The 26160-nt window shown below is 41.4% G+C and overlaps 1 protein-coding gene across 4 annotated transcripts in view; it reads left to right on the forward strand.

Moving 5' to 3' along the window:
• Positions 1-26160, forward strand: part of trioa (trio Rho guanine nucleotide exchange factor a) — a 121729-nt gene that overhangs the window by 71555 nt on the left and 24014 nt on the right. For all 4 annotated transcript variants that reach the window (XM_017454336.3, XM_017454338.3, XM_017454337.3 and 1 more), the window contains exons 8-20: positions 3484-3675; positions 5534-5665; positions 5855-6085; positions 8241-8363; positions 9813-10004; positions 10164-10333; positions 15854-16028; positions 18012-18207; positions 20333-20499; positions 22184-22303; positions 22988-23179; positions 24992-25141; positions 25225-25339. In XM_017454336.3, coding sequence (XP_017309825.2) covers positions 3484-3675; positions 5534-5665; positions 5855-6085; positions 8241-8363; positions 9813-10004; positions 10164-10333; positions 15854-16028; positions 18012-18207; positions 20333-20499; positions 22184-22303; positions 22988-23179; positions 24992-25141; positions 25225-25339 — 2155 coding nt within the window. The remainder of the gene's footprint in view (positions 1-3483; positions 3676-5533; positions 5666-5854; positions 6086-8240; positions 8364-9812; positions 10005-10163; positions 10334-15853; positions 16029-18011; positions 18208-20332; positions 20500-22183; positions 22304-22987; positions 23180-24991; positions 25142-25224; positions 25340-26160) is intronic.

Raw genomic sequence — 26160 nt, forward strand, 5'->3', positions numbered from 1 at the left:
GCAGAGGAACCGTGTCTGGTGTTGCAAAATGCTCAATAAAACTTACCAGTGATTTTCCTTATAAAACTGCACACGTTGTACCCGAGTGAACGAAATAATTTTTTATGATTATTTTTTTTGTTTATTTATTTATTTTTTTAAAGCGAAGGGTCGTCACACCAAATATGGACTTTGTTTCATTTATTTCTGTTTATTGCTCTTTATAGTATTTATTTCATTATGTTTGAAGGCGTCTTTACTGTTCAGCATGTATGTGCACAGTACCGTATGCTACGATGTGAGCAGCTGAGCACCGACAGGAATTTCTGTCTGTACCCAACAACGATTTTCTCACAAACAGTAACAAATGATCAGCAAATGCATTAGTATACCTATGAATGCAAGTTTTCATCTTTTAAACATGTATCCGTTTAATTTGCCCTCGTGCTTTGTGTTTCTTTTCTTTTATCCAGTAGCCTCTGGAGGTCACCAATTTCCTCTTTCCATGCCCAAACAGACCTTTTATTGATGCGTATTTTAAAACTCAGTAGGCCTCATTTATCCGGCTTTTAGTGAAGTTGTGTGTAAATGTTTGTGTGAGCTTAACCGAACAAAAAATTAGCAAGAAAACCGTATTAAAGTTCAAAGTGCGTCCCAGACACAGCTCGTTAGCATGTAGCGACGCCCACGAAACTCCAACGAAGTTCAAGTGTACGGGAAGCTGTGAGCACGAAGTGATCAACCAGGGTGAAGGCTGATGTGGAAGTTCTTTTCATTCACTACTATACCTATAAAACCTATTTAATACTATATAATGTTAATAATAAGAAAATGAGCACTAAGCTAACTATGCGGCAGACAGACCGGCCCACCCTCTGTTTATACTGCGGCTCTTTTTTATGATGATGAGCATTTTTGAAATAATCTTTAATTGATTCCAGTGATATAAAAATGCCTGGTTTTCTCAGTGGTACTGTTGGTCCCTGCCCTAGTGAACTAGCCTGAGGATGTTTTTGATACTAACTACAAAGCACTCCTGTAGGTTGGTCTGGATGAGGGTGCAGTTTAACCGCAACAGTCTATTCTGTATATATAAAAGTGCAGTAATCCGTACACATTGCATGACTTTAATTAGTTAGTGTTCCTATGAGTACATTTACACACACTCAGGAGCACGAGTGTAATGCAAACATTTTCCCTGAATTTTTCATGTATGCCAAATTTCTTTTGGAAACACTCGTCCAAACGATTTACGAATCAATATGTTCGTATCCAGCTTCACAAATGAGGCCCGCTGTTAGCAGCCATCATAAAAAGCTCGTCAATGTTAATATCACAGTGTGGACTTTCTCCAGAAATGATACAGGCCTTTGCAAATGTCTGCTACTTGTATCCGTTTTGTAAGTGGTTTAGACTCGAACGAGCTCGCCGTGTTAGGAATGGGTGATTACTGAGGGACCCTTTGGAGCACTTACTGTAACACTTCTTGTGTCGTTTTTTTGTGCCTCCCCCAGTGAGTTCACAGAGGGTCCAGCTCTTAAAATGCTGTTGAGCAAGCGCTGCCTGTGAGCTGGCACCGAGCCAGGACTGCCTCTGATTCTTCCAGCAGCTCTTTAAAAGCGCACCCCACGTTATGTTTAAAGTAGTACTCAACATTGTTCATCCCAGTTCTCCATCCCCTGCGTCTGCAGCGCGTGCGAGATCGCCACGGCCAGCAGTTTTCATCTAGTTCTTTTAGCTGTTTACTTGAAACTCGCATGGAACAGATACCTAGAGGCACACACTGAGTTGTGTCAAGAAACGTTTCAAATCCACTCTGTTTATTCCAGATTCAAAGCGACTATAACGCTTTAGTTCGGAGGAGCTGTTCGAAATGCCGTAAAGCTTAAAGTCTTAGGAGCTTGCCGTCTTCCTTTTGAAGCAGTGTTTATACGGATTTCGAACTTTATTCACACGTTCGTCGAGACGTTTGAAGAATTCGCAAAAGTGTTGTACAAAAAAATAAGTATATTTAGTGTAAAGTAACAAGCTGTACATGTATGTTAATTGCCCATGTACTACAGCAGAGGTGCCAATATTTGTGGTTTCGCCATAGCATTTATGATTTTTGACCCCTTTAAAAAAAGAGTAAAAATAATAGAAAAGTCACTTCACTGAAAGGAAAGGACATTTGTGGAGAGTAGTGTTTTTTTTCTTCTTCTTTCTTTTGACTTTTTCCTTCATGCTGACTTTATCTACGTGAACTTTGACCTGTGAATTCACAAGTCTCTACAGTTCATCATCACAGCAGAATTTAACCTCACAGTTTTCTTACTCTTGCTTGCTTATAAGAGTAGGGGAAACTAGCTTGTCTCACACAATATTCATTGTAACTATAAATGGTTAAAAAGCATGACGTGTTGTTCGTGAATAAATAAATAAATAAAATAGTTATCATTGGCAAATCATTGTGGTGTAAGAGGAAAAAAACAGCGTGATGTGGTGTTATAGGAAAATAACTTCGGGGTGGTAACGTATCACACCACCCCATTGTGGGTTATTTTCCTATACCAGCATACCCCGCTGTGTTTAAAATTGCTGTGTCATCCACTCAACTATGCTAGGCATTTTTGTGCCTCCTAGGATCATCTTGATAGCAAAATTGGTACCTCTGACTACAAATGTATATCTCTAGGAGAAATGCTTTTAAGCGTGAATAAATGTTTGTCCTGAACACCACAGATGGTCTGACACTTTATAGCTTATCTCTGGGACAAATGGGAGAGAGTAATGCTGCGGTGAGCACCAGAGACGCATCACATGTCCAAAAATATGGCAGAATCAATGACCAACCTGAGTACTTCCTGTGAGAGCGGCGTCCCGCAGGCCTTTCTAGACGGTTGACCCATACAGGCACATGCTTTCAGGAGCTCCTGTAGATTTACAGATCATTTCCTGCTGTAATGGAAAGGGTCGGGAAGTGGCATTCGGTGGTGACCGAAACAATTTCACAGCATTCGGTGCTTGTATCGTTGTGATTTTGATGGCCGACATGATTGCACAGATTCTGCAGATGTTTTATTGTAGATTTGCTCGAGCAAAATGTGAAATGTCTCCCTACAACTTCTAGAACGATCGAAAGCATTAACAGCCTTGCTGTCAGAAGCAGGCTAGATATAAGCACTGGGAGGTTCTCTGCACTACGGCTTTTACTGTCGCCTGTCTGAGATAGGAGTTATAGATCTATGGCAGAATAATCAGATTAAACTCTCTCACTTGAATAATGACCAGCATATTAAACTCCGGTTGGATGCCTTCCAGCTTTCAGCACTCTCGTATTAGTCTTCATATATTGAATTGAATCTATAGTGCAGGTGTAAAGGCCATTCGAAGCAAGTGTAATGAATATGAATTTACTCTAGCAATAAATTTTTTTATAGATGGTCTCTCTCGGTGTGTTTAAAATACTTTCATGTTTCCACCCTTAACTCTTTTCAAATGTTCTCCTCCCTCGTTCTTGTTCAGAATGTGTACGTGAACATTAACCGCATTATGTCCGTGGGGAACCGGCTGCTGGAGGCCGGCCACTACGCGTCGCAGCAGATCAAACAGATCTCAGGTCAGCTCGAGCAGGAGTGGAAAGCCTTCGCTGCCGCGCTGGACGAGAGGAGCACGCTGCTGGAAATGTCCGCTACTTTCCATCAGAAATGTGACCAGGTGAGAAAACGCACGCTGCTGTTTTTCCGAGCGCGATTTGTGCATGGGGTTTAATGAGACGCGTATCTGGTTAGTGAATACGTCTCTAGGGATTGGCCAGTGGTAGCTTAAGGTTTAAGATATATAGCTACTGATCGGAGCATTGTGAGTTCAGATCCCAGCATTCGGTGGTGCAGGTATATCCGGACTCGGCTGCAGGTCAGATAAAAAGTCAGTCAAATGAGTTCAGTGGAAATATAAAGCCATTATTAGAATTCTATTGAGAAGAGATTCAGTTGGACATAACATATGCAATTTGAAATGTATAAAATGAATACTGAATTTCACGGTCTTGGATTGTTTTAAAAAGGCAGGGTTACACTTCATACATACACACACACACACACACACACACACACACACACACACACACACACACACACACACACACACACACACACAAGCAATTCAAACATTGTTCTCCCAGCACTAGGAATAGCAGAGAGAACAACAAGTTGTTTAAGATTAAAGGCGTGGCTGACGGGGTTGACGTTAATTCTTGTCAAAAGCGCAGTAAAAGCTTTGCTTGTAACATAATACGAGCACTTTAACAAAACACCCTAAACAAAGTAAAATCTAAATCTCCAGAACGGCAGTGTTCAAATGCGGTGCTCATATTTCTCGTCTGTCACAGTCTCTACCTCACCCACTGCAGGTATGCTGAGCTGTAACTGAGCTGTGTACAGTGTCTCCTTATTAATTAATAACTAAATGAAAACAATATGTATATTTGGGTAATAGTGCTTTGCTACAAAGACAGGCTGATGGAAGAAATGTACTTTGCTAAGCAGAATAATTTGCTGCAAAATTTTAAAGCTATATTTACTTACATATAAGTATATGTATTATATTTTATATATATTTACAGTTATATCGTACAAAAGCAGTATGATATAAAAGGAAAAAAAAAAGAAGCTGAACTGTACATTCATACATATGGGGAAAAAAGAAAGAAATATGAAAAGAATAAAATATACCCAGGCATATAGGAAATGCTCTGCGACAGGGTGTGTCACGCGGCCCATCACTATCAGATTTGAGATTTCAACGCTGTTGTTCAATCATAGATGTCGAATACATTTACTTCTATTTTTTTCCTGAAAGACTATATATGCTGCATGTAAAAGACTGCACTTTAGCAGGAGCAGAGGTTACCCTATTATTTTTGGGTTTTTTTGTGCTGGTGGAATATTCCTCTCATGTCTGGTGTTTTTTCATGCAGCAGCAAGATCTGCCCTCTTTTTCCAGAGGTTTCTCTCCTGTCAGCTTTGTCCCATCTAGCATTCTCTCTCAGCACACACACAGCCTGATTTCAGTCCTTCTCATGCATGTATTCTGTTTCAGCCTCGGAAACAGGGTCTTCAGCTTTCCTCAGGCAGAGTGGTCAGAGGTCATGAGGGGTTTTTTCTGCTTTCTTTGCTTTCCATCGTCAGATGAAATTTTTATTACGCTTCAGTGTAGCTCCTGTTCTTGCCACGGTATTTCTCCTTTATTAGCCTACTTTACCCTCATTTCTTTTCTCTTCATTTACTGGTCTCATAGGGACAGGAAGTGTGGGAAAGTACAGATGAATGCCTGTAATGCGCGACTTTGTGTAGAAAATCTCATTTTGGTATTCTAGTGCTGTAAATACTTTTTACATTTCGAAGGATGCTATGCATTCTCTTTAATAGTTAATAAAATGGATGGACGGACATATGAAGTGTATGTACTGATAGGAGTATCGGTAGGTCCGGGCTGAAGTCGATGTTATTATAGAGGATGTGTAACAGCATTGAAAGACTTCTTCATATCTCTTCCTTGTGTCTTCTGCTTACAGTACATGAGTAATGTGGACTCGTGGTGTAAGGCGTGTGGAGAGGTGGATTTGCCCTCTGAACTCCAGGACCTAGAAGATGCAATCCATCATCACCAGGGCTTATATGAACACATCACCACTGCTTATTCTGAGGTACAGTACTGCGTGTGTGTGTTAAAAGAGAATAGAGGGACAGTATTTGTGCACATCGATAAATGGCTCTGAATTAGCCACAATTTGAGCTAATTATACCAGGAAGGAAAGCTGGGATAATGAAGAAGCGTGCCCAGTGCAGTAAACCTTTTTCATTAACTTGCTCGTTTTTCTCTTTGCCTCACACAGGTGAGTCAAGATGGCAAAGCTTTATTGGACAAACTCCAGCGACCCCTGACCCCTGGCAGCGCTGATTCGCTGACCGCCTCCGCTAACTACTCGAAAGCCGTGCACCACGTCCTGGACGTCATTCATGAGGTGCTGCACCACCAGAGACAGCTGGAAAACATCTGGCAACATCGCAAAGTGCGTCTTCACCAGCGTCTGCAGCTGTGTGTGTTTCAGCAAGATGTCCAGCAGGTAATGCGCACACACTACAATTAGGTATAATACAGCGAGCTGAGAATATGGTGCAGGTCTTTGTTTTTTCTGTTGTCTTAATATTGCACTCTCCATTGGTTTTTTTTTTTTTTTTTTTTTTTTAAGTTTTAGACTTTAAGCTGCAAACATGCAATGTGACGTTACTTTTTCCAGGTTAGAATCTATTTTTAAACACAATTGATATGCCTCGCATGCTTAATAATACAGTGTCAGTTACACGAGGTGTGTGCTCATATGAGGCTAATGTTAGGTAACAGCTGTTGACCTAGCATACACAGATACACTCTGATAGGAGATTCAATTAGAACCAGCTGGAGCTCACTGAATAACACTTTCATGGGGAGGATTTTACTGAAGATGCTGTGTTTTTCTATTTGTAGCACAATACTGTTGAATTCAGCGTCAGCACTTTTTAATCGAGGTTGATGAGGAAAGGACTATTTATAGCTGTATGATTATAAGTGGGGAGCTAACTTGTGTGGTGGATGTTCCGCACCATCAAACGTAACTAAAGGGATATAAAGTAAACAAGCAAGTTTTATCGTTGGCAAATTGCTGTGGTGTTGGAGGAATAAAACATCAATATCCTGGAATTAATCAGACTTTGGCACTATTCTAATTATTATGGAGTCGCGTACACACTGCAATCTGATTAAGACAATATTCCGATTCCCACCTCTGGAATATGCCTGTTTTAATCGGAAAATCGGTTCATGTAAACACCTTTTTTAGAAAATCCACTGAAGGTGATCTATGCGCATGCTCAGTCCACAAGGAATTGTGGGTGCTAGCAGATGCTTAGCTGTAGGCGAAGTATTTAGGAATGGCAACTCAGACATACTTAAGCACAACCATGTATACAGGAATATTCTGATGCCTGTACGTCGTATTTGAAATATGGCTGCAACCCAAATATAGACCTTAAATGAAATTCAATGTGCATGTGAACGCAGCCATTATTTTCCATTTAACAGCATGCCCTTATATTTATATATATATATATATATATATATATATATATATATATATATATATATATATGTGTGTGTGTGTGTATATATATATATATATATATATATATATATATATATATATATATATATATATATATATATATATATATATATATATATATATATATGTATGTATGTATATGTATATATGTATAATAGTGTGTGTATGCATATATAATATTTAGCCTGGCTACATGCAGACCCCTGTCAGTTTCAGAGCTTCACACAGGGGAGTGGTCTGAGTGGGGATTTAAAGAGCATTATGGGAGTGATGGAAGGACAAAGGCGGAAGGGAAGAGGGATCTGAATGAATAATTAAACGCGAAGCCTCCAGGTTGCAGGATGATGTTTGCTAATTTGCTGTCTCGGCGCTCCCTCTCTGAACACTATTTAACCTCTGCGAGCTTCTCCACTCTGTTTGCCTGCAGACCAGCGAGAGTCTCTGCCTTTAAAAAAAGCACATGTCTGTTTGGGCAGGCTGTAGCCAAATGTGTAATTACTGCCCATGCCATGTCTTTCATCAAGACAAAAAAACACCACCACAGCATCTTGGCAAGAAGAACCATAGATTTATTTTCATGTACACGCCACAGAAATAAATACGTAATTAGACAGTATGAATGTCCTCCTCTGCTGCCTTTTTTTCCCCCCGACTTTCTCTATTTTAGTTCCGTCTCAGTCTGTGTCTCTCCTGCACGCTCCTCGTAGCTGCGGGCTTTATACATGAACGTGTGCTGGAGTCGATCGGTTGTGTGCGAGACTTTGGGTGCTCGCCTATGGAGGAATGCGCTACCACTCTCAGCACTTTACAGAGTGGGATACTGTTGCTATGGAAACCAGAGTTCTCTGCAGCATTCAGGTGCAGTTCGCTAGAAGAGTGACAGCGAGACAGAGGAACAGAGAGGGAACACATCACCTTTTCAGGGCACAGCTGCATTTGTTAGCTTTTCTGTGCTGCATCATTATTAGCTCGAGTTGTTTGACAGGACTTTTCTCACATCTGTCTTACATGAGTAAAAGGTAAAAAGCTTCATGTCTTAATTTCTAGTGTGTGTGTGTGTGTGTGTGTGTGTGTGTGTGTGTGTGTGTGTGTGTGTGTGTGCGTGCATGCCCACGTGCAGGTGCTGGACTGGATTGAGAACCACGGTGAGGCGTTCCTCAGTAAGCACACAGGAGTGGGGAAGTCTCTCCATCGCGCCAGAGCACTGCAGAAACGCCATGAGGACTTTGAAGAAGTGGCACAGGTGTGCACCTCCCTCTTTCGCTGCCTGTTCCTCTCGCTTGCTTTCTTCCATTTCTCCTACTTTCTCCTTTTGTAGCATCTGTTTTACTCGCTTGTTTTCTTCTTGTTTAAATCAGTAAGTATCTGCTCTCTGTACACTGTATCTGCAGGTTATGTCTGATTCCACCACACAAATTTCAGCACAAGCTGCCTGTGTTAATAGCGTGAACCCTGTTTGCTGTTAACTCACTTATAATGGAAGTCTAAGGGCAGTCATCAGATTCCACCAATAAAAATTCAAATGACTTAAGCTTGAAGCTACACAATGAAGGTCTCGGGGTGAGGAAATCTAAGGCTTTAAATCGGTTCTAATGGAGTTGTGTTCAGCTTTCCAACTCTACACAACACAGTACAGTAATACATATTCCTTATGCTTCTTCAAAAGTTTTCTGCTTTCTCTGTGGAACCAGACCCACACAGCAATGTTGGTAACGCAAATGAAGAATTGTGCAGGTCTAGATTTTAGGAATACCTTTGCCTGATCGATTACATGAGCATTTAATAGCTGCTTCCTTTATTAGTGAGTTTTGTGTAAAATTGTTTGTTTTGTTTTTTTATTTTAATGGAAATTTATTCTTTTTATTAAAACACATGCAAGGACATGCCGTTTATTGTGTATGATACTGACACAAATGCTATAGATAGATCAATTAGTTATAATATAATCCAGATACATAGACTGTATAGAGCAGATAGAATGGACAGATAGATGGATAGATAGATAGATAGATAGATAGATAGATAGATAGATAGTGTGAGCAAGCAGGCAGACAGATCAGATAAATCACAGATATATTGTATGGAACAGATTGCTATTGTGAATAGAGTAGATAGATCGGATGTTAGATATATAGAGCAGAGTGAGTGAGATAAACAGATAGATAGATAGATAGATTGATAGACAGTGCATATAAATTGATTGTATAGGTAGATAGATATTGATATATATGAGAGAGATAGATAGATATGTATAGATGGATATTTAGATGAATCATGTAGATATATTGCATAGATAGATATAGATAGATAAATAGCGTATTGATCAGATTGAGCAGATAGATAGATAGATAGCAGATAGATAGATCACAGATAGATAGCAGATTGATCATATAGGTAGATAGCAGATTGAGCGGAGATAGCAGATTGAGCAGATAGATAGATGGATAGCAGATTGAGCAGATAGATAGATGGATAACAGATTGAGCAGATAGATAGATGGATGGATAGATAGATAGCAGATTGACCAGATAGACATTAGGCTGAAAGTGTTGCTTGAGGAAACCTTCATCAGTGGCAGTAAATACTAAATGGCATGTGTGTTCAGTATTGTAGTGTTTGTGTGATTGTATGTAGTGTATGTTTCTGTGCTGAGGCCTTGACTGTATGTATGATGTGTATGTGCATGGCTCAGAACACATACACCAACGCAGATAAGCTTCTGGAGGCGGCGGAGCAGTTGGCTCAGACGGGCGAGTGTGACCCGGAGGAGATCTACCAGGCCGCCCACCAGCTGGAGGACCGCATCCAGGACTTTGTGAGGCGGGTAGAGCAACGTAAGGTCCTCCTCGACATGTCCGTCGCCTTCCACACCCACGTGAAAGAGGTGCTTCAGTGCTTTTCACTTTACTTTTTTTTGTTGCTGCACATTGTTCTCCAACGCAGTGGGATTTAGCAGCTTTAAAGTGCTTCTGGAATAGTGCAGGGTTAAATGTCTTGCTGAAGCAGCTTTGAGGCATGTGGTGTGTGTGTGTGTGCGCTGTAGCTATGGACGTGGCTAGAAGAGCTACAGAAGGAGCTTCTGGATGATGTGTATGCTGAGTCGGTGGAGGCGGTGCAGGATCTCATCAAACGCTTTGGCCAACAGCAGCAAACCACACTGCAGGTTACAGTCAACGTCATCAAAGAGGGCGAGGATCTCATTCAGCAGATCAGGTACACACTCTCTCTTCAAAACCTGTTCTCTCAAACAGCTTCAAGTTCAAACCTGACCTACATCATTCATCTTCAGCTGAATCAAGTCGAGATGTTGGTTTATTAGCATTCTACACATTAACAGTGTTAATTATTCTTTTTGTGCACTCATCCATCCAAATCATTTTATACATGTTTACATTATGCTGAATTTTTCGATAATAGTCTGTGGGATTAAAATATGGCCAAGTCCTAGCTGTGCTTAGCATTGCTGTTACCATGGTTACCACATGAGAGACTCGAGCAGTTTTTACCTGCTTTGTGAAAAGCTGTGCTGAGAGGGAATTCTGACCTTACCAGATTGAGAGCGGAAAGCGAAAGACGGAGCAATTTTGCCGTCTGCTTGCGAAAAACCGTTTAAGCCATAGACAGTTTTTCTGGCACTTCAGTCACCCGATTTAATAGCGATTGCGTTAGATGGACACTGTTTGCAGCGCCTGTTTCATTGGAAATCAGCTCGAGCCTGGTTAATGCCGTTGAACAGTCGAGTGGGTTTTATTGTCATTCCTCCCTGTAATTTGTGTACTTTGGAACAAAATGTCATTTCTTTAGGACCAGGTTGCAGCACGCCATGCAGTAGCATATACATGACGGGGTGAGAGAATATACAGTAAAGGACCAGGACAGTGCATGATGGCAACACATGACAGAACAGCAGACCTGTATTTTGCATATGAGCGATGTGGGTTTTTACATTTAAGGCATTCGGCAGACTGCCTTATCCGGAGCGCCTTACGTTTATCTCATTTATACGACTGAGCAGTTGAGGGTTAAGGGTGTTGCTCAAGGGACCAGCAGCCTGGTGTTTTTGACCTTCCGATCAGAAGTCCAATGTCGTAACCCCATGATTGGCTAGTATCAATCTGATTGACAAGGGACAGAGAATGGCATTTGTCCTATTCAGAGTGGTCCAGAGAGACCAGTTTGCTCTCTAGACCCCTGGCTACGGATGGCTGTATCATCGTCAGTTATCAAACTTCCAATCCCGATGAAAGGGTGACCAGGAGCGCCGCATTTTAACATCCTAGTACACTAGTACATGTTATCACTCAAAGAAATTGCAAAAGAGCAGTCTCGCCCAATTAAAAAAGTAATTCAGACAATTGATGTATGAATCTGGAAGACGGGTTGAATGAAAGACCGATGAATCGGGCAGACCGGTTTAAACCGTTTGAGTAGCAGCAGATCAGCAGTGGGAAAATATTGGCCGAGTGTGCACGTTTCACAGATTCTCCAAGGGATCTTTACACATGCGATTTGTTAAGGGAAAATATTGTAAATGTGTGTTCTGTTTTTACACACAATTCCTCTTCACGGTGCTCAGGTCTGCAACAGCCTCGGATGGAAGAAACCAGTGCAAATCACTGCTGTAGACTGTAGCCTCTACAGTATAATGTAATTAAAGCTGAAAAGCTTAGTAGCAGTGATGCATTAGAAGTCTGTCCCAGTAACAGCAGGATGGAGGAAAATGTAACTGTTAGTTTAAAAAAAAAAAAGTGATTTAGTTAGAGGTTAAAGAATTCAAATCTTGATCAGCCCAGTTTCACTCAGCACCGCAGTATGATTTGTTGGATTTTGGACGTCTTTTTGCCTGTTTTGCTTCACTGCTTGCAGAATCCACTCGTCAATGTCATAATCTACTGTATATGCAGCGTGCTGCAGTAGAGAAACATGAGGTCTGAGTTTTAGCAGGTCTGCCTGCTTATGTAAGCTCACAGCAAGAGAGAATATGTGTGTGTGAGAGCGAGAAAGATAGAAAGAAAATCTTGTTATAGGTGCTGGAGTCTCTCAGTCTCTCAGCACCTCTCAGCACCTCAGGCAGGCAGAGTAGCTGTGCTTCTCTGTCAGCTGGCTCACACTACTCCTGCAGAGCTTGATCCATGTCACTCACAGCCTCACAAACATCACACACCCAGTACAGCACTACGGCCAAATTCTAACATGATTCCGATTATATGATAAAAGCGAAATGTACGTCATCATTGAGGAGTTAATGAGCCATTGTGTATGTCAAGTATGCCTGTGAAATTTGTGCAGATTTTATGTAGTTTAATGTAAGAAGCGCTAAAGTAAACTTGGAAAGGGAGGCGCAAATTCTCCGTTTGCCCTCTGTATTATTTGTCGTATTATATGTAGAGAGAGAAAAAGTGATGCATGGTGCACATTACTGCATATGAAATGTCAGCAATTGGGGCTTTAAAATTTAATACGGTTTAACATGTGATGCCGTGTGACTGCTTGACCTGTCAAGTCAGATTATGCCCTTTGTGTGGGTTGAGTTTTGACACTAAGGTATATGTAAAAGTGGTCCTGTCATAAAGATGATACAGATCTGTCATAAAGACCTGTCATAAAGATGTTAGTGATGCAACCATTGTAGCTCCTTCATTAGCAACGGAGATTGTGTAAACACCTGCAAGTTTGTCGTTGTTCAGAGATTTAAGGCGCAGAAGCCGTTTTTAAATCAGAAATCTTTCTGTCTGATTTCTAATAAGAGTTCTCAGGTGCTGTAGAAAAACTGATTGATCACAAACCTGCAACTAATCACGACAAGAAGGTATCTCTGCTTGCCTGTCAGCCCAGAAAATAGCCTGCAGTAGCACTCGGACATTCTAGCACATATCTAGGCCGTATATGTGAACATGTTTTGAAAGCACTGATGGGAAAGGTTGTAACTGTTTGATTTTTTTTCTTTCGCTACTTTGCTCATCTACCAGTTCCCACTCACCAGCCAGCACTCGTTTCATACGTCAACTAAAAAAAAAACTTGGGGAAGGTGTAGGCTAAAGTGTGCTTCTTCCGAGACGTGTGAAGTCAGCCACATGCATCATTTCAAACTGCTGCTCATGATGTGGCACAGGGCAGCATAACAGCCCCAGAGGAAAGCACTATCTGCCCTCTTCCTAATACATGAGCTCTTGGATGCTCACGATTGATTAGTGTGATTGTGAGAGTATGCCATCACTCCCACCCAAAGAGCACGGCCAGTCTCTTGCTGTGGCATCGTTTGCGTTTGAATTTTGCTTTTAAGAATCTCCCGAAATTATTCACTGTACCTTGAATACGCACAATATAAAGAGAGGGTGAGGTACCACGTATGTGGACTGTGTACAGTGTGGGAGGAGAGTGAATACAGATCACGTAGTGCCTGAGAGATTAAGAGGTGGTAAGAGAATCAGAGGTGAACATGGATAGAGCGACGTGGCTGCGAGTTCTCTAATCAGAGAGTCACCGGTGATGTCATCCTCTCTCAGAAACTCACTTCCACCCTCTTCCACCCCACTCACTCTTATACGCCTGGCACTTTGTTATACAGTCCTGGTTGCATAACCATAGCTTTAATAATTGTCAGCTAATTATGTAGAGGAGTACTTCAACCACCCATGCACAGTGGTACAAACAAAAAAGCCTCGCGGCTCACTGTCTCGCATGCTGGCGTACGCGCCACACGGTCACGCACACACTGGCTTGGGGCTGTATATTTAGTATTTGCCTTCCAAATTCAAAACATACATCAAATCAACAAGGCCATTGATTCGGTGTGGTCCTTTATAATGAGGATGTAAATGATTCTTTCATGAAGGCCAAGCAGTTAACATTGCATTCTATGCTAGTAAGAAATCCTCTGTATTTTCTATGCCTGGTTTTTTAAACCCAGTAACCTGGAGTGACTGTTTTTCACAGAAAGTTCAATGTCAGTGGATTTGATTTGACTGTTTAACCTGCATAATCATAGAAATGGTCTGTCTGAGGCCTGCAGTGAAAGATTACTATTATTAATACTCTGTCCTTTATAATTATCTTAGTGATTTTATATTATTCCACTGTATGCGTTAATTAAATTTGACCTTGGTGATTAAGTTATGACCGATACAGTGGATATAAAAAGTCTACACAATCCTGTTTAACTAGCACGTTTTTAAGTTATAAACAATGAAACATAGATGAAAACAATTAGTAATGCTTTAGGGGGAAAAACAAACAGAAAAAAACTCTCAATAAACTGGTTGCATTGTTGTGTGCAACATTGAAGGAACTGCAGGAATGTCGGGCAAGTACTGGTCACTTCCTGCATGTGCCACCGATCTCTCTTATTCCTCCCATGGCAAACTGTGTTATGGTCTGTTAAGACCAGAGTAGTAATTTCCAGGCATAATTCTAAAATATATGTCTGGAGCAAAAACAATATAGCTTATCACCCGAAGAGCACAGTACCCATGGTGAAGCATGGTGGTGGCAGCATCATGCTATGCGGCTGCTTCTCTTCACCTGAAACTTGGGGCTCTAGTCAAGATACAGGGAATCATGGATTGCTCCAAATCAGTTTTGGCACAACACCTCCATGCCTCTATTAGACAGCTGAAGATGAAGAAAAGTTTCACCTTTCCGCATAATAAGTACCTAAAACACAAATACAAGTCAACAAAGGAATCAGGAATCGATCTAAATCCTATTGAAATACCTGTGGAAACAGCGCACAGGAGATCCCCTAACAGTTTGAAATATCTGGAGCATTTCTGCGAGGAAGCGGACTAATCTGACACGATTTATCTTGGTTTCATATTATTTATTTATTTTTACATTACAACCTGCAATTTTAACCGGGGTGTGTAGACTTTTTATATCCTTGTATATATTTCAGGAAATTATTATTCTGGTCTATTGCATCTTATTTTCATTCTGAAATTGAAGCCGGGATTATTGTAGCAGTGTTGTACATAATGAAGTGGTTTTAGTGAAAGCAGCAATAATGTACTTTCGTGGAAACAAATCATATAGTGCATAATATAAATGAGCTGGAAGTTGGGATTAGTAATGTTTGAAGACACTGGCTGCTAATTAACCATACTTTGGTTTTGTGCGGTCATTTTCAGCAAAGTCAATTTTGTGCTCGTGTGGGTATAAATAGCTTCATACTATAGCTCTGTGATTTATTATTTTATTTATTTATTGTCTCATGTCTGTGTCATTTTCCCACAATACCAGTTTAACCGCTCTTGTTGTTAAGCTTGGAAAACAAACCCAGTAAACCATAAGTATGGGTTCTCAATTTTCCCACGGTTAGACTTTACTGTAGGAGTTAGATCTATTACATGTTGCACAAAACGTCACACAGGGAAGCACTCTTACTGTGCATTAGACTCTGTGAATTACTTGAATTTAGTGTATACTAAGGTTATACTTGTATGCAGCTGTAGAAGAATGAAAATGAACAGTACCAGCACTGTGTGTGTCTGAGGATGCTGAAATGATTATATTATAATGTTATCATAAACCTTAATGTTTGATTTAATTTTCTGCAGAAATGCTTTCTGGTTCCCGACATAGATTTAATAATTAACGTGACTTTGAATCGGAGTGAAATGAGTGACCCGTTACGGCGACTCAATAAGCACAACAAACAGGTCGTGTGGTCCAAACCGTCTGATCTCTGTATTGTGAAATGACATCTGAAAACTCCCCTGTGTTTACTTCCCACAGAGATTCAGCTATTTCGAGCAATAAGGCCCCACACAACAGCTCCATAAACCACATTGAGAGTGTGCTGCAGCAGCTGGATGAGGCTCAGGCTCAGATGGAGGAGCTCTTCCAGGAGAGGAAGATCAAACTGGAGCTCTTCCTCCAGCTCCGGATCTTTGAGCGTGACGCCATTGATGTGAGTCATGCTACGCCACCTGCGTTCTGTGTGTGTGCGAGCTCTGGTGTGTGTGTGTTTTCAGTTACATTGAGTTAATGCTCATACAATTATATATGGGTGTGTTTTTGTGCATAGAATAATAAGATATTTTATTTCTGTAAAGCCTTATTTCTCATATTCAAACACTAAAATAAATGCAGAAAATCAAAAATACAAATATATTTACATTGGAACTGCAGACACCAACCAGAACGTATTGGATGTAGGAAGATCGGATGTAGCAGGCAGTTAGGAATGAGATCCACACTGCCACTATGAACACTGGTAATAACCACGGTGATCTGACCTCCTCCTCCCAACGTTATTTCCACCCTTGTCAACAGAAATTTCCTGTTTTGCCCATGTCTCTTTCCCAGTTCAAGTAAATAGGACACCGATTTCTAGACCACAATCACAGCGCAGCGCTACAGTGGAATCTGTAAGCATGCCGGTACAAGCATTTTGTGCCAGTCACTGGATTTCTGCTGCCTGATGGTCACCACACACCCCCAGTCTGCAACACCGTCTCTCCGTGATACGTCTGCCTCCTCTGGAGAAACCGACTTGACCACCGACCAAACCAGCTTCCTGCTGCACTCACATTAACCTCACCGTTCAAAAATCCCCATCCAAAAAAGCAAAGGGAAAACAAATCCGGAACCGGGAACTTCTTTGTGCGTGTGTGTGTTTTGAACTAAAACCGTGTGTGTTTGCGCTAGTTGAAATGAAGCCCAGCAGCTGTAGTTGAGCGCTCCCTGCTGTCTCATCTCCAATTAAACAGCAATTAATGAGCTGCAGCTTTCACAAGCTAAAAACGAGCTGTAGCCAACAGTGATTGTTCCTACTGTGCCTGCAGTGTGTGAGGGTCAGGACGAGGTCAGCGCCAGCACATGCTACAGAGAGGAGAATTTTAGGATGAGGGCTGTTTCACTTAGTGAGCGTATGTTTACATGCTGCATTTATACCGTACTTTTACTTTATTGAGCACAACTACCGGTGTTTTAAGTATTGCTACTTTGTCCCCGCTCTTGTCGCGGACATCTTCCAAACCTCTGTCTGCGGTGTGTGATTTCATGGTGTTGCAGGCGTGCATGGAAAGAAGAGAGGCCACGCTTTTTAAAGAAATAAATAAATGTCGAAGTTTGCAGAAACTTGGCGTAAGACGCAAGAATCACGTATATGTTGCAAGTGAAATCAGTCAGTGTGGTTTTTTTTTTTTTTTTCACTTTTCACAACTGCATTAACATGATCAGGCTTCCCGGAAACAGAGCTATGTGGTGCAATAGTAACTGCTGCTGCCCCCAGACACCTCATTATTTTATTACATTCTACCCCGGAGTAGAGGTCTGTGTGCTCTTACATTATAACACGTTTCTGTTGTTGCTCAAGTAAACCACAAGTTGAATATACACTACCGGTCAAAAGTTTAGACACACTCATTCTTTATCTTTATTTTTTTCCCACATTTTAGAATAACAGTAAAGTCATCAAAACTCTGGAGTAACACAAATGGTACGATGGGAATTATGGTGTGATTTTTAAAAATTCAAAATAAATCAAAATGATTTCGTATTTTAGCGTCTTCAAAGTAGACACGCTTTTTGCCTAGAATTTCCAGAAATGTGGTGTTGGCATTTTCTCAACCGATTTCTCGAGGAATCGTCCTGAAATGCTTTATAAACAGGAGTGAAGGAGTTCACTCCGACGCTGGACACTCATCGGCTGCTTTTCGGAATATTTCACTCCGAGTCGTCAGTTTAAAACGATATTTTTTTTAAAGAAATGAATATGTTTACACAGTGATATATTTAAGATCTTGAGAAACGTTTCAGTCGAGTGTCCCCAAACTTTTGACCGGTAGTGTAAAAAGCCCTGTCTTTGCCCAACAGAATAAGTGTGCATGTTTATCCGGAGGAAACCTATGGTGGCCATGTGCACATTAACCTTTCCTGTTCTGCACAGATCATCTCGGATCTGGACTCCTGGAACGAGGAGCTGTCACAGCAGATGAGCGACTTTGACACGGAGGACCTGACGCTGGCGGAGCAGAGGCTGCAGCACCACGCAGACAAAGCGCTCACCATGAACAACCTCACGTTCGACGTCATCCATCAGGGTCAGGAGCTGCTGCAGTACGTCAACGAAGTTCAGGCGTCTGGTGAGTCTCACTCTTTTCATTATACACACACACACACACACACACACACACACACCCTTCTAACACACCCAGATATTAGTCCATATTCACCTGGACATCTAAGCTAAACTACACGTTTCAGCTGGTCTGTTCTTTCTCACTCCCACTTTCAGTGTTCATGAGAAGTCACCATACGGATTAAACCGGTGTACATGCTCAATATTGCTGCCTCTGCTCGGTTTACTTCATCCTTAGAAAAACGCTCGTTTGCAGTATTGCCGTGCGATGGATCTGACGAGTTTCTGCATTTGAGGAACATGCGAACTCCGCGCACACGGCGGAGGCGGGGTTCGAACTCCTAACCTAATAAGGAGGAGCCTTTCTTAGTCTGGAGACCGTCGAAAACTCGGGGCCTCAAGTGCATTTTTTACAAAAAATTTCAGGAGAGATTTGTTATTCTGTTCAAGCATACACAACGTCACGACACATGAGGTTACACATGCAGCTCTAGCTTTAGTGCTTACTGATCCGAACCTCCGGCACTGCTTCCATTCTGCCCTGAGAGATGCAGTGCTGACTGCACACTTGCACACTCGCTTTCTCACACACACACACACACACACACACACACACACACACACTCTCTCTCTCTCTCTCTCTCTCTCTCTCTCTCTCTCTCACACACACACACACACGTACACACACACACACACACACTCACTCACTCTCTCTCTCTCTCACACTCACTCACTCTCTCTCTCTCACACTCACCCACTCTCTCTCACACTCACTCTCTCTCACACTCACTCTCTCTCTCTCACACTCTCTCACTCACTCTCTCACTCACTCACCCACTCTCACTCACTCTCTCTCTCTCACTCTCACACTCACTCACTCTCTCTCTCTCACACTCACTCTCTCACTCACTCACTCTCTCTCTCTCACTCACTCACTCACTCACTCACTCACCCTCTCACTCACTCACCCTCTCACTCACTCACCCTCTCACTCACTCACCCTCTCTCTCTCACCCTCTCACTCACTCACTCACTCTCTCTCTCTCACACTCACTCACTCACTCACTCACTCACCCTCTCACTCTCACACTCACTCACTCTCTCTCTCTCACACTCACTCTCTCACTCACTCACTCTCTCTCTCTCACTCACTCACTCACTCACTCACTCACCCTCTCACTCACTCACTCACTCACTCACTCACCCTCTCACTCACTCACCCTCTCACTCACTCACCCTCTCTCTCTCACCCTCTCACTCACTCACTCTCTCTCTCTCTCACACTCACTCTCTCACTCTCACTCACTCTCACTCACTCACTCACTCACTCTCTCTCTCTCTCACACTCTCTCACTCTCACTCACTCTCACTCACTCACTCTCTCTCTCTCTCACACTCACTCACTCTCACTCACTCACTCACTCACTCACTCTCTCTCTCTCTCTCACACTCTCTCTCTCTCTCACACTCACTCACTCTCTCTCACACTCACTCTCTCACTCACTCACTCTCTCTCTCACACTCACTCTCTCTCTCTCTCTCACACTCACTCTCTCTCACACTCACTCTCTCTCTCTCACACTCACTCTCTCTCTCTCTCTCTCACACTCACTCTCTCTCTCACACTCACTCTCTCTCTCTCTCTCACACTCACTCTCTCACTCACTCACTCTCTCTCACACTCACTCACTCTCTCTCTCTCACACTCACTCACTCTCTCTCTCACACTCACTCTCTCTCTCTCTCACACTCACTCTCTCTCACACTCATTCTCTCTCACTCACTCACTCTCTCTCTCTCTCTCTCTCTCTCTCTCTCTCTCTCTCTCTCTATATATATATATATATATATATATATATATATATATCTGAGAGATAAGAGAGTGTAGGTTTCTAATGTTAATCTCAGTCACTGGCATCATTGATTTTACCTCCTACATCAAATGACCACATGCAGACGTGGCCATATTCACAAATTCTCTGCTGTCTGACTGCCCTTTTTGGTGCGATAATCAAATCGCCCTTGTCACCCCTTCAGTATCTGATCTAACACAGAGTCGGTGTCTGAGCCTTATCTTTGCTGACTTCTTACATTTCCTTCTTGCTCTGAAACAGCCTGTGTGTGTGTAGGTGTGGAGTTGCTGTGTGATAGGGATGTGGACATGGCTACACGTGTTCAGGATCTTCTGGAATTCCTGCATGAGAAACAGCAGGAGCTGGATGTGGCTGCAGAGCAGCACCGCCGCCACCTGGAGCAGTGTGTGCAGTTACGCCACCTACAGGCAGAGGTCAAGCAGGTAAAGGATGACTTTTACATTTTTTTAATAGTAGTGATTTATAATGGGTGCCTTCACCTCATCTTCACACATGATTATAATTGCAAAAGCCATCGGGCCGGATATCCGTTGCAGTCTTTATGTGGATGACATTGCCATTTGCTCCAGAGGCAAAACCATGAATAATACTGAACAGAAAATCCAGCTGACAGTTACCAGAATGCAGTCCTGGTCAGTATCAAATGCTTTTAAATTGTTTGTATGTCCAAATATGTTGTATTGTCCAAAACTGTTTGTATGCATTTTTGCCAGCTGCGCTCTCAGTCTTGATCCTGAGATGTTCATGGATGGTGAACACATCAGAGTGGTTAAGGAAACCAAACTGCTCGGAATAACTCTTGACATTTTATAACTGAGTTTTATCCCTCACATGAAGATTTTAAAAGATAAATGTCTTAAAGGCATGAACATTTTAAAGGTTTTAGGTAAATCAAATTGGGGTGCAGGAAGTTCAGTTCTTTTAAATCTCTACAGAACGCTAATTCGATCACGCCTGGATTAGGGATTCATAGTGCATGGATCAGCCTGGAAATCGTATATCCGACTCTTGGATACAGTGCATCATCGAGGCATACGACTGGCACTAGGCGCCTTTAGAACTTCACCAACTCAGAGTTTACATGTAGAAGCAAATGAACTTTCTCTGGAGAACAAATGCCTCAGACTAACCTTACAACATACAACAAAGCTGAAGACCAACAAAGAAACCCCAGCTTACCATCCTGTTTTCCCAACCCCTTCTTCAAGCCTGTCCGAACAAAAACCAAGACATCTCCGACCTTTTGGACTACGGATCGAACCACATTTACAAAATCTCATAGTAGATCTGAGCATACTGGAACAGATACACTTCTGTATAATCCCCCCGAAACTTAACGTAAATAACTTGAGACCTAACAGGAAACAAAATCGGAAACCCACACAATTGACTTTCAACAACAACTCCTCTACAGTAGAGAAATATATCCATCACATACCCCTAAATATACAGATCAAATGGATATATTCGGATATATCCATATATATATATATATATATATATATATATATATATATATATATATATATATATATATATATATATATATAAATAAAAATAAAATATGGATCAAAATCTGAAGAGCATGTGTCATCTGCATTCGTGATCAACCACCAAAAAAAAGAAAAGGAGTATCCATCCCCAACCACAGCTCAATTTTTATCGCAGAGGCAAACGCTATCGTCTTCTCACTGGACTTACCACTGTCGAATACGTCACTCCAGGATGATACAAGTCTTTAATATTAGGAGAAGATTCACCAACATGTACCTTATAAAAAATATATATACATTTATATATAAAATATTATACGTGTGTGTATATATAAATATATAAAATCGTGTATGTTTGTTTTTTAACATTTTATTCACTATATATGCTCACTACATGAGCCTGATCTCATTTATTTCATTGATTCCATGTAATATCAACATTTTAAAAAAAAATGTTTTTTTTTCTGTAATTGATACATAATATAAAATGTGAAAATAAAGCATGGATATTTTGTTAATTCATAAAAAGTGAGATTTATTCTGACAGCCGAAATGTGTAAATATCGGAGTTATCTATAAGGTGTGTGTGTGTGTGTCTGTGTGTGTCGCTCAGGTCCTGGGCTGGATCCGTAATGGTGAGTCCATGCTGAATGCTGGTCTGATCACAGCCAGTTCTCTGCAGGAGGCCGAGCAGCTGCAGAGAGAGCATGAGCAGTTCCAGCATGCTATCGAGGTACGTTTATTTCTCCCTACCCCTCTCCTCTCCCTCCTCTCATTACCTCCTTCTTTACTGACTCTCCAGCCTCATGGGAGTTTGTTGCGTCTGTGCTACAAAAGGCTAAAGTGCAAGTGTACATCTCTAATAACAGCATAATAACCACAGCTTACAGTCCTGCTTATTTTCATCATTTAGATACAACTGTTAGAGCCTCAGCTAATCAAAACCTCTTGAACAGGCTCGCTACAGCAGAGGAAGCCTGCTGAGTTTTTCTGTTCTTTTTTTCCTCTAAAGCCCAGATTACATCTGCGTGTGTGGCTAGGAGTGGTTTCATCTTGGAGAGACAAAGCAGCCTGTCATAATTGCCTCTTCATTTCTGAGAGATCTCAATTTCCATTTTTGCAGCCCTCGGTAGTCATAGAACTCTATATAGTGGAGCTATAAATGACCAATAGGATGTCTTTCAGCTGTAATCCATGTAATTAATCTCTTTCAGAAGTGAATTAATGGAATGAACTGATCATCGAATTTGTCTTCTTTCTCTTGTCCTGAGCGTGCTTGGCCTTCGGGTTATTTATTCGTTATTGTTTAACGAGTCCCCCTTTCCCCCAGTCATGTTTTGAGCATTTGCTTCTTTCCCCCCTGTTAGTTGTATATTATGTGACGGTGTCTCCGTACTGTCTCTCTGTGTGTGAGCAGAAAACCCATCAGAGCGCACTGCAGGTGCAGCAGAAGGCGGAGGCGATGCTGCAGGCCAACCACTACGACATGGACATGATCCGTGACTGCGCCGAGAACGTGGCTTCTCACTGGCAGCAGCTCATGCTCAAGATGGAAGACCGTCTCAAACTCGTCAATGCATCTGTGGCCTTCTACAAGACCTCTGAACAGGTGAGAGCAGTAGCTCAGAGAGAATCACTTCTATACGTGTACAAATGGGACACCTCATTCCGATATGAAACACTCACTGAGTGCTGTCCCCAGCTGAAACAGCAGCAGGACCCCTTTTCTTTAGAGGACATTTATGAGGCATACACTTTCAACACATGGGTCAAGGGTTATTTAGGAGAAGGGGAAAAGCTAATCAATTGTTTTAAGGGTGCAAAAATTTACAAACTGCTTCCTAGAATGTGTATTTTGAATGAGGGTCATAACAGGATGCAATTCTGCTGCGTATATGCGATAAACTATATCAGAAGAAGACATGAAAACACAAATGGGTGGCCACAAATGCATGCACAAACATGCAGAAGACATTTGTTATTGTGTTGAAGCATGCAGTAGGTCATTGTGGGGTGCAATTTTAGCTTCAGTTACTGTGCATGCTGAACCTCCTGTATTGCTTTGATTTTCCTTTAAGTCATGTACATTATACAGACGGCAGAAGAAGAGTGTGTGGTGTTATAATGTCACTGTTAACCAGACACAACTCAGAAAACACACTGCCTCAAAATGAGATTTGTCTGCTTCAGCACTAATAATAAACATGTCTTCACAATAGTCACAGCACAGAGCTGAATGTTCTCTTGACTGCATTTCTTGTAATTAAATATCTTTTTTTTTTTTTTTTTTTGTAAGGTCATTTAAACACTTAAAATATCTGTCTGCTGCAATCTCTTCAGATTGTGTAAACGCTCTTCTGTGTGTTGATGTGATGGTTTGGAGCATCATGGATATTTTTCCAGCCAGAATCTCTTCACAAACTGAACTGATTAGACTTATGTCTATTATGGGATGGAATGTAGCTATGCAAAAACGTAATCAAGTGACGTTCACTTTTTGTGAGAAAAGAACACAGTTAGAAATGATTTAGACATCTTTAAGCAGACTGACTGTTTAACTGCCAAGTTTATTAAATCTATTGTGTGTGTATATATATGTGTGTGTGTGTGTGTGTGTGTGTGTGTGTGTGTGTGTGTGTGTATATACACTACTGGTCAAAAGTTTTGACACACTCATTCTTTATTTTCATTTTTCCACATTAGAATAATAATGAAGTCATCAAAACTATCAAAGAATTATCTTGTGATTAAAAAAAAAATCCAAAATAAATAAAAAATAATTTAATATTTTAGCATCTTCAAAGTAGACACCCTTTCCGTCTAGAATTTCCAGAATTTCCTGAGATGGTTTTTAAACAGGATTAAAGGAGTTCACACCTACGCTGGACGCTTATCGGCTGCTTTTCGGAATATTCCGCTCAGAGTCGTCCGTTTAAAACAATATATATATATATATATATATATATATATTATTTTAAAATAATAAAATGTTAGTTTTCTAATGAAAGAAATGAATATGTTGGCACGATTATATTTTTGTCTCCAACACCGATTTTAAACATTTAATCACACACCTTCAGATCAAAAGGTTTTTAACATCATGAAAAACGTTTCAGTCGAGTGTCCCCAAACTTTTGACCGGTAGTGTGTATGCAAGATGTCACAGTATATTATTGGCTCCATTTGGTCAAAACTGGCTGATGAATGACACATGGCTTCACTAAAAAGAAACATTACAAAAATACAAAACATATGATGAACAAAGTATTATGAATATAACTATTAATGTTTTGGAAATGATTCTAAATAATATCTGAAAACTAGTCCTGGTGGCAGAGGACTCCCACTTCAGGACCCTTCTGCTTTACTACATCCGGGAGGCTTTGGTGTTCGTAGTTGTAATGTTTGGTTTGCCCTACAGGTGTGCAGTGTTCTGGAGAGTCTGGAGCAGGAGTATAAGCGGGAGGAGGACTGGTGTGGCGGAGCAGACAAGCTGGGTCCCAACTGTGAGACAGATCATGTCACCCCTATGATCAGCAAGCACCTGGAGCAGAAAGAGGCCTTCCTCAAGGTACCGTACTCTCAGGCTACAGTATCTCTGCAGCTTTTTAACAGGCTGTGATGATTCACATATGCGTACGTGTCTTCTTTCAGGCATGCACCCTGGCCAGACGAAACGCTGATGTGTTCCTCAAGTACATGCACAGGAACAGTGTGAACATGCCTGGGATGCTGAGTCACGTCAAAGCACCCGAGCAGCAGGTCAAAAGTGAGTTCGTAGAACACTGTGGGAAGATGGGGTATCTCAGGATGTTTGCTGTGCTTCAGTTACAAAGCATTGCTAACAAATGGCTGTGTCTACGACAGTGCTTTCCATTTCAAACACACTGTACATGCTGTTTTCCTGTGGTTACCAACTTGTGTCTGTCTGGCTGCTGTCTCTGGAGGCATATCTAAACACAGCTGGTCTGCCTATAGGAGAAATATGTGTTTCTTTTTCATTTGTTTGTTTAGCATTTGATTTAAGCTCTGTTGTGACATCTAGTGGAGAAATGTGGTATTGCATGGTTATGTCTTTTTGACAAGAGTAGTGGCTGCAGCAGCTGACCCACTTAGATCCACTTTAGCCCAGTTTGTAGCGTGCGGCGTATCTGCACCCCCCGTTCTGTTCTGTTCTGTTTCGTGATTTAATGACTCACGAATCTGGAAACAGTAAGTGGGTCAGGCCTCAGCACTGCAGAACTAGACACACTGTCTCAGGGGTAGATCCCATCCTTTTGTCTTCACATGAGATATATATTTATACACACACACACACACACTCAGAAACACACCTCATTGCCAAGTGCATGTCCTTGCTCTAGCTGGAGACATCTTTATAATCGATGTCTGCGGTTTAATAGGCATAACTGTTTTCAAGCTGTATACATATCAAAATGATTAGAAGGACCAAATGAGACAGCAGTTTAAATAGACATGTATTTCCATGCCACATTAAAAAAAAATAAAATAAAAAAAAAAAAAAGGTTCTTTTCCTTCGTTGAAAAGGAACCAAAGGGATCTTCAGGTTTATTTTTTCATCAGCTTGGT

This window comes from Ictalurus punctatus, chromosome 24 (assembly GCF_001660625.3).
Source record: "Ictalurus punctatus breed USDA103 chromosome 24, Coco_2.0, whole genome shotgun sequence".
NCBI classification, from domain to species: Eukaryota; Metazoa; Chordata; class Actinopteri; order Siluriformes; family Ictaluridae; genus Ictalurus; species Ictalurus punctatus.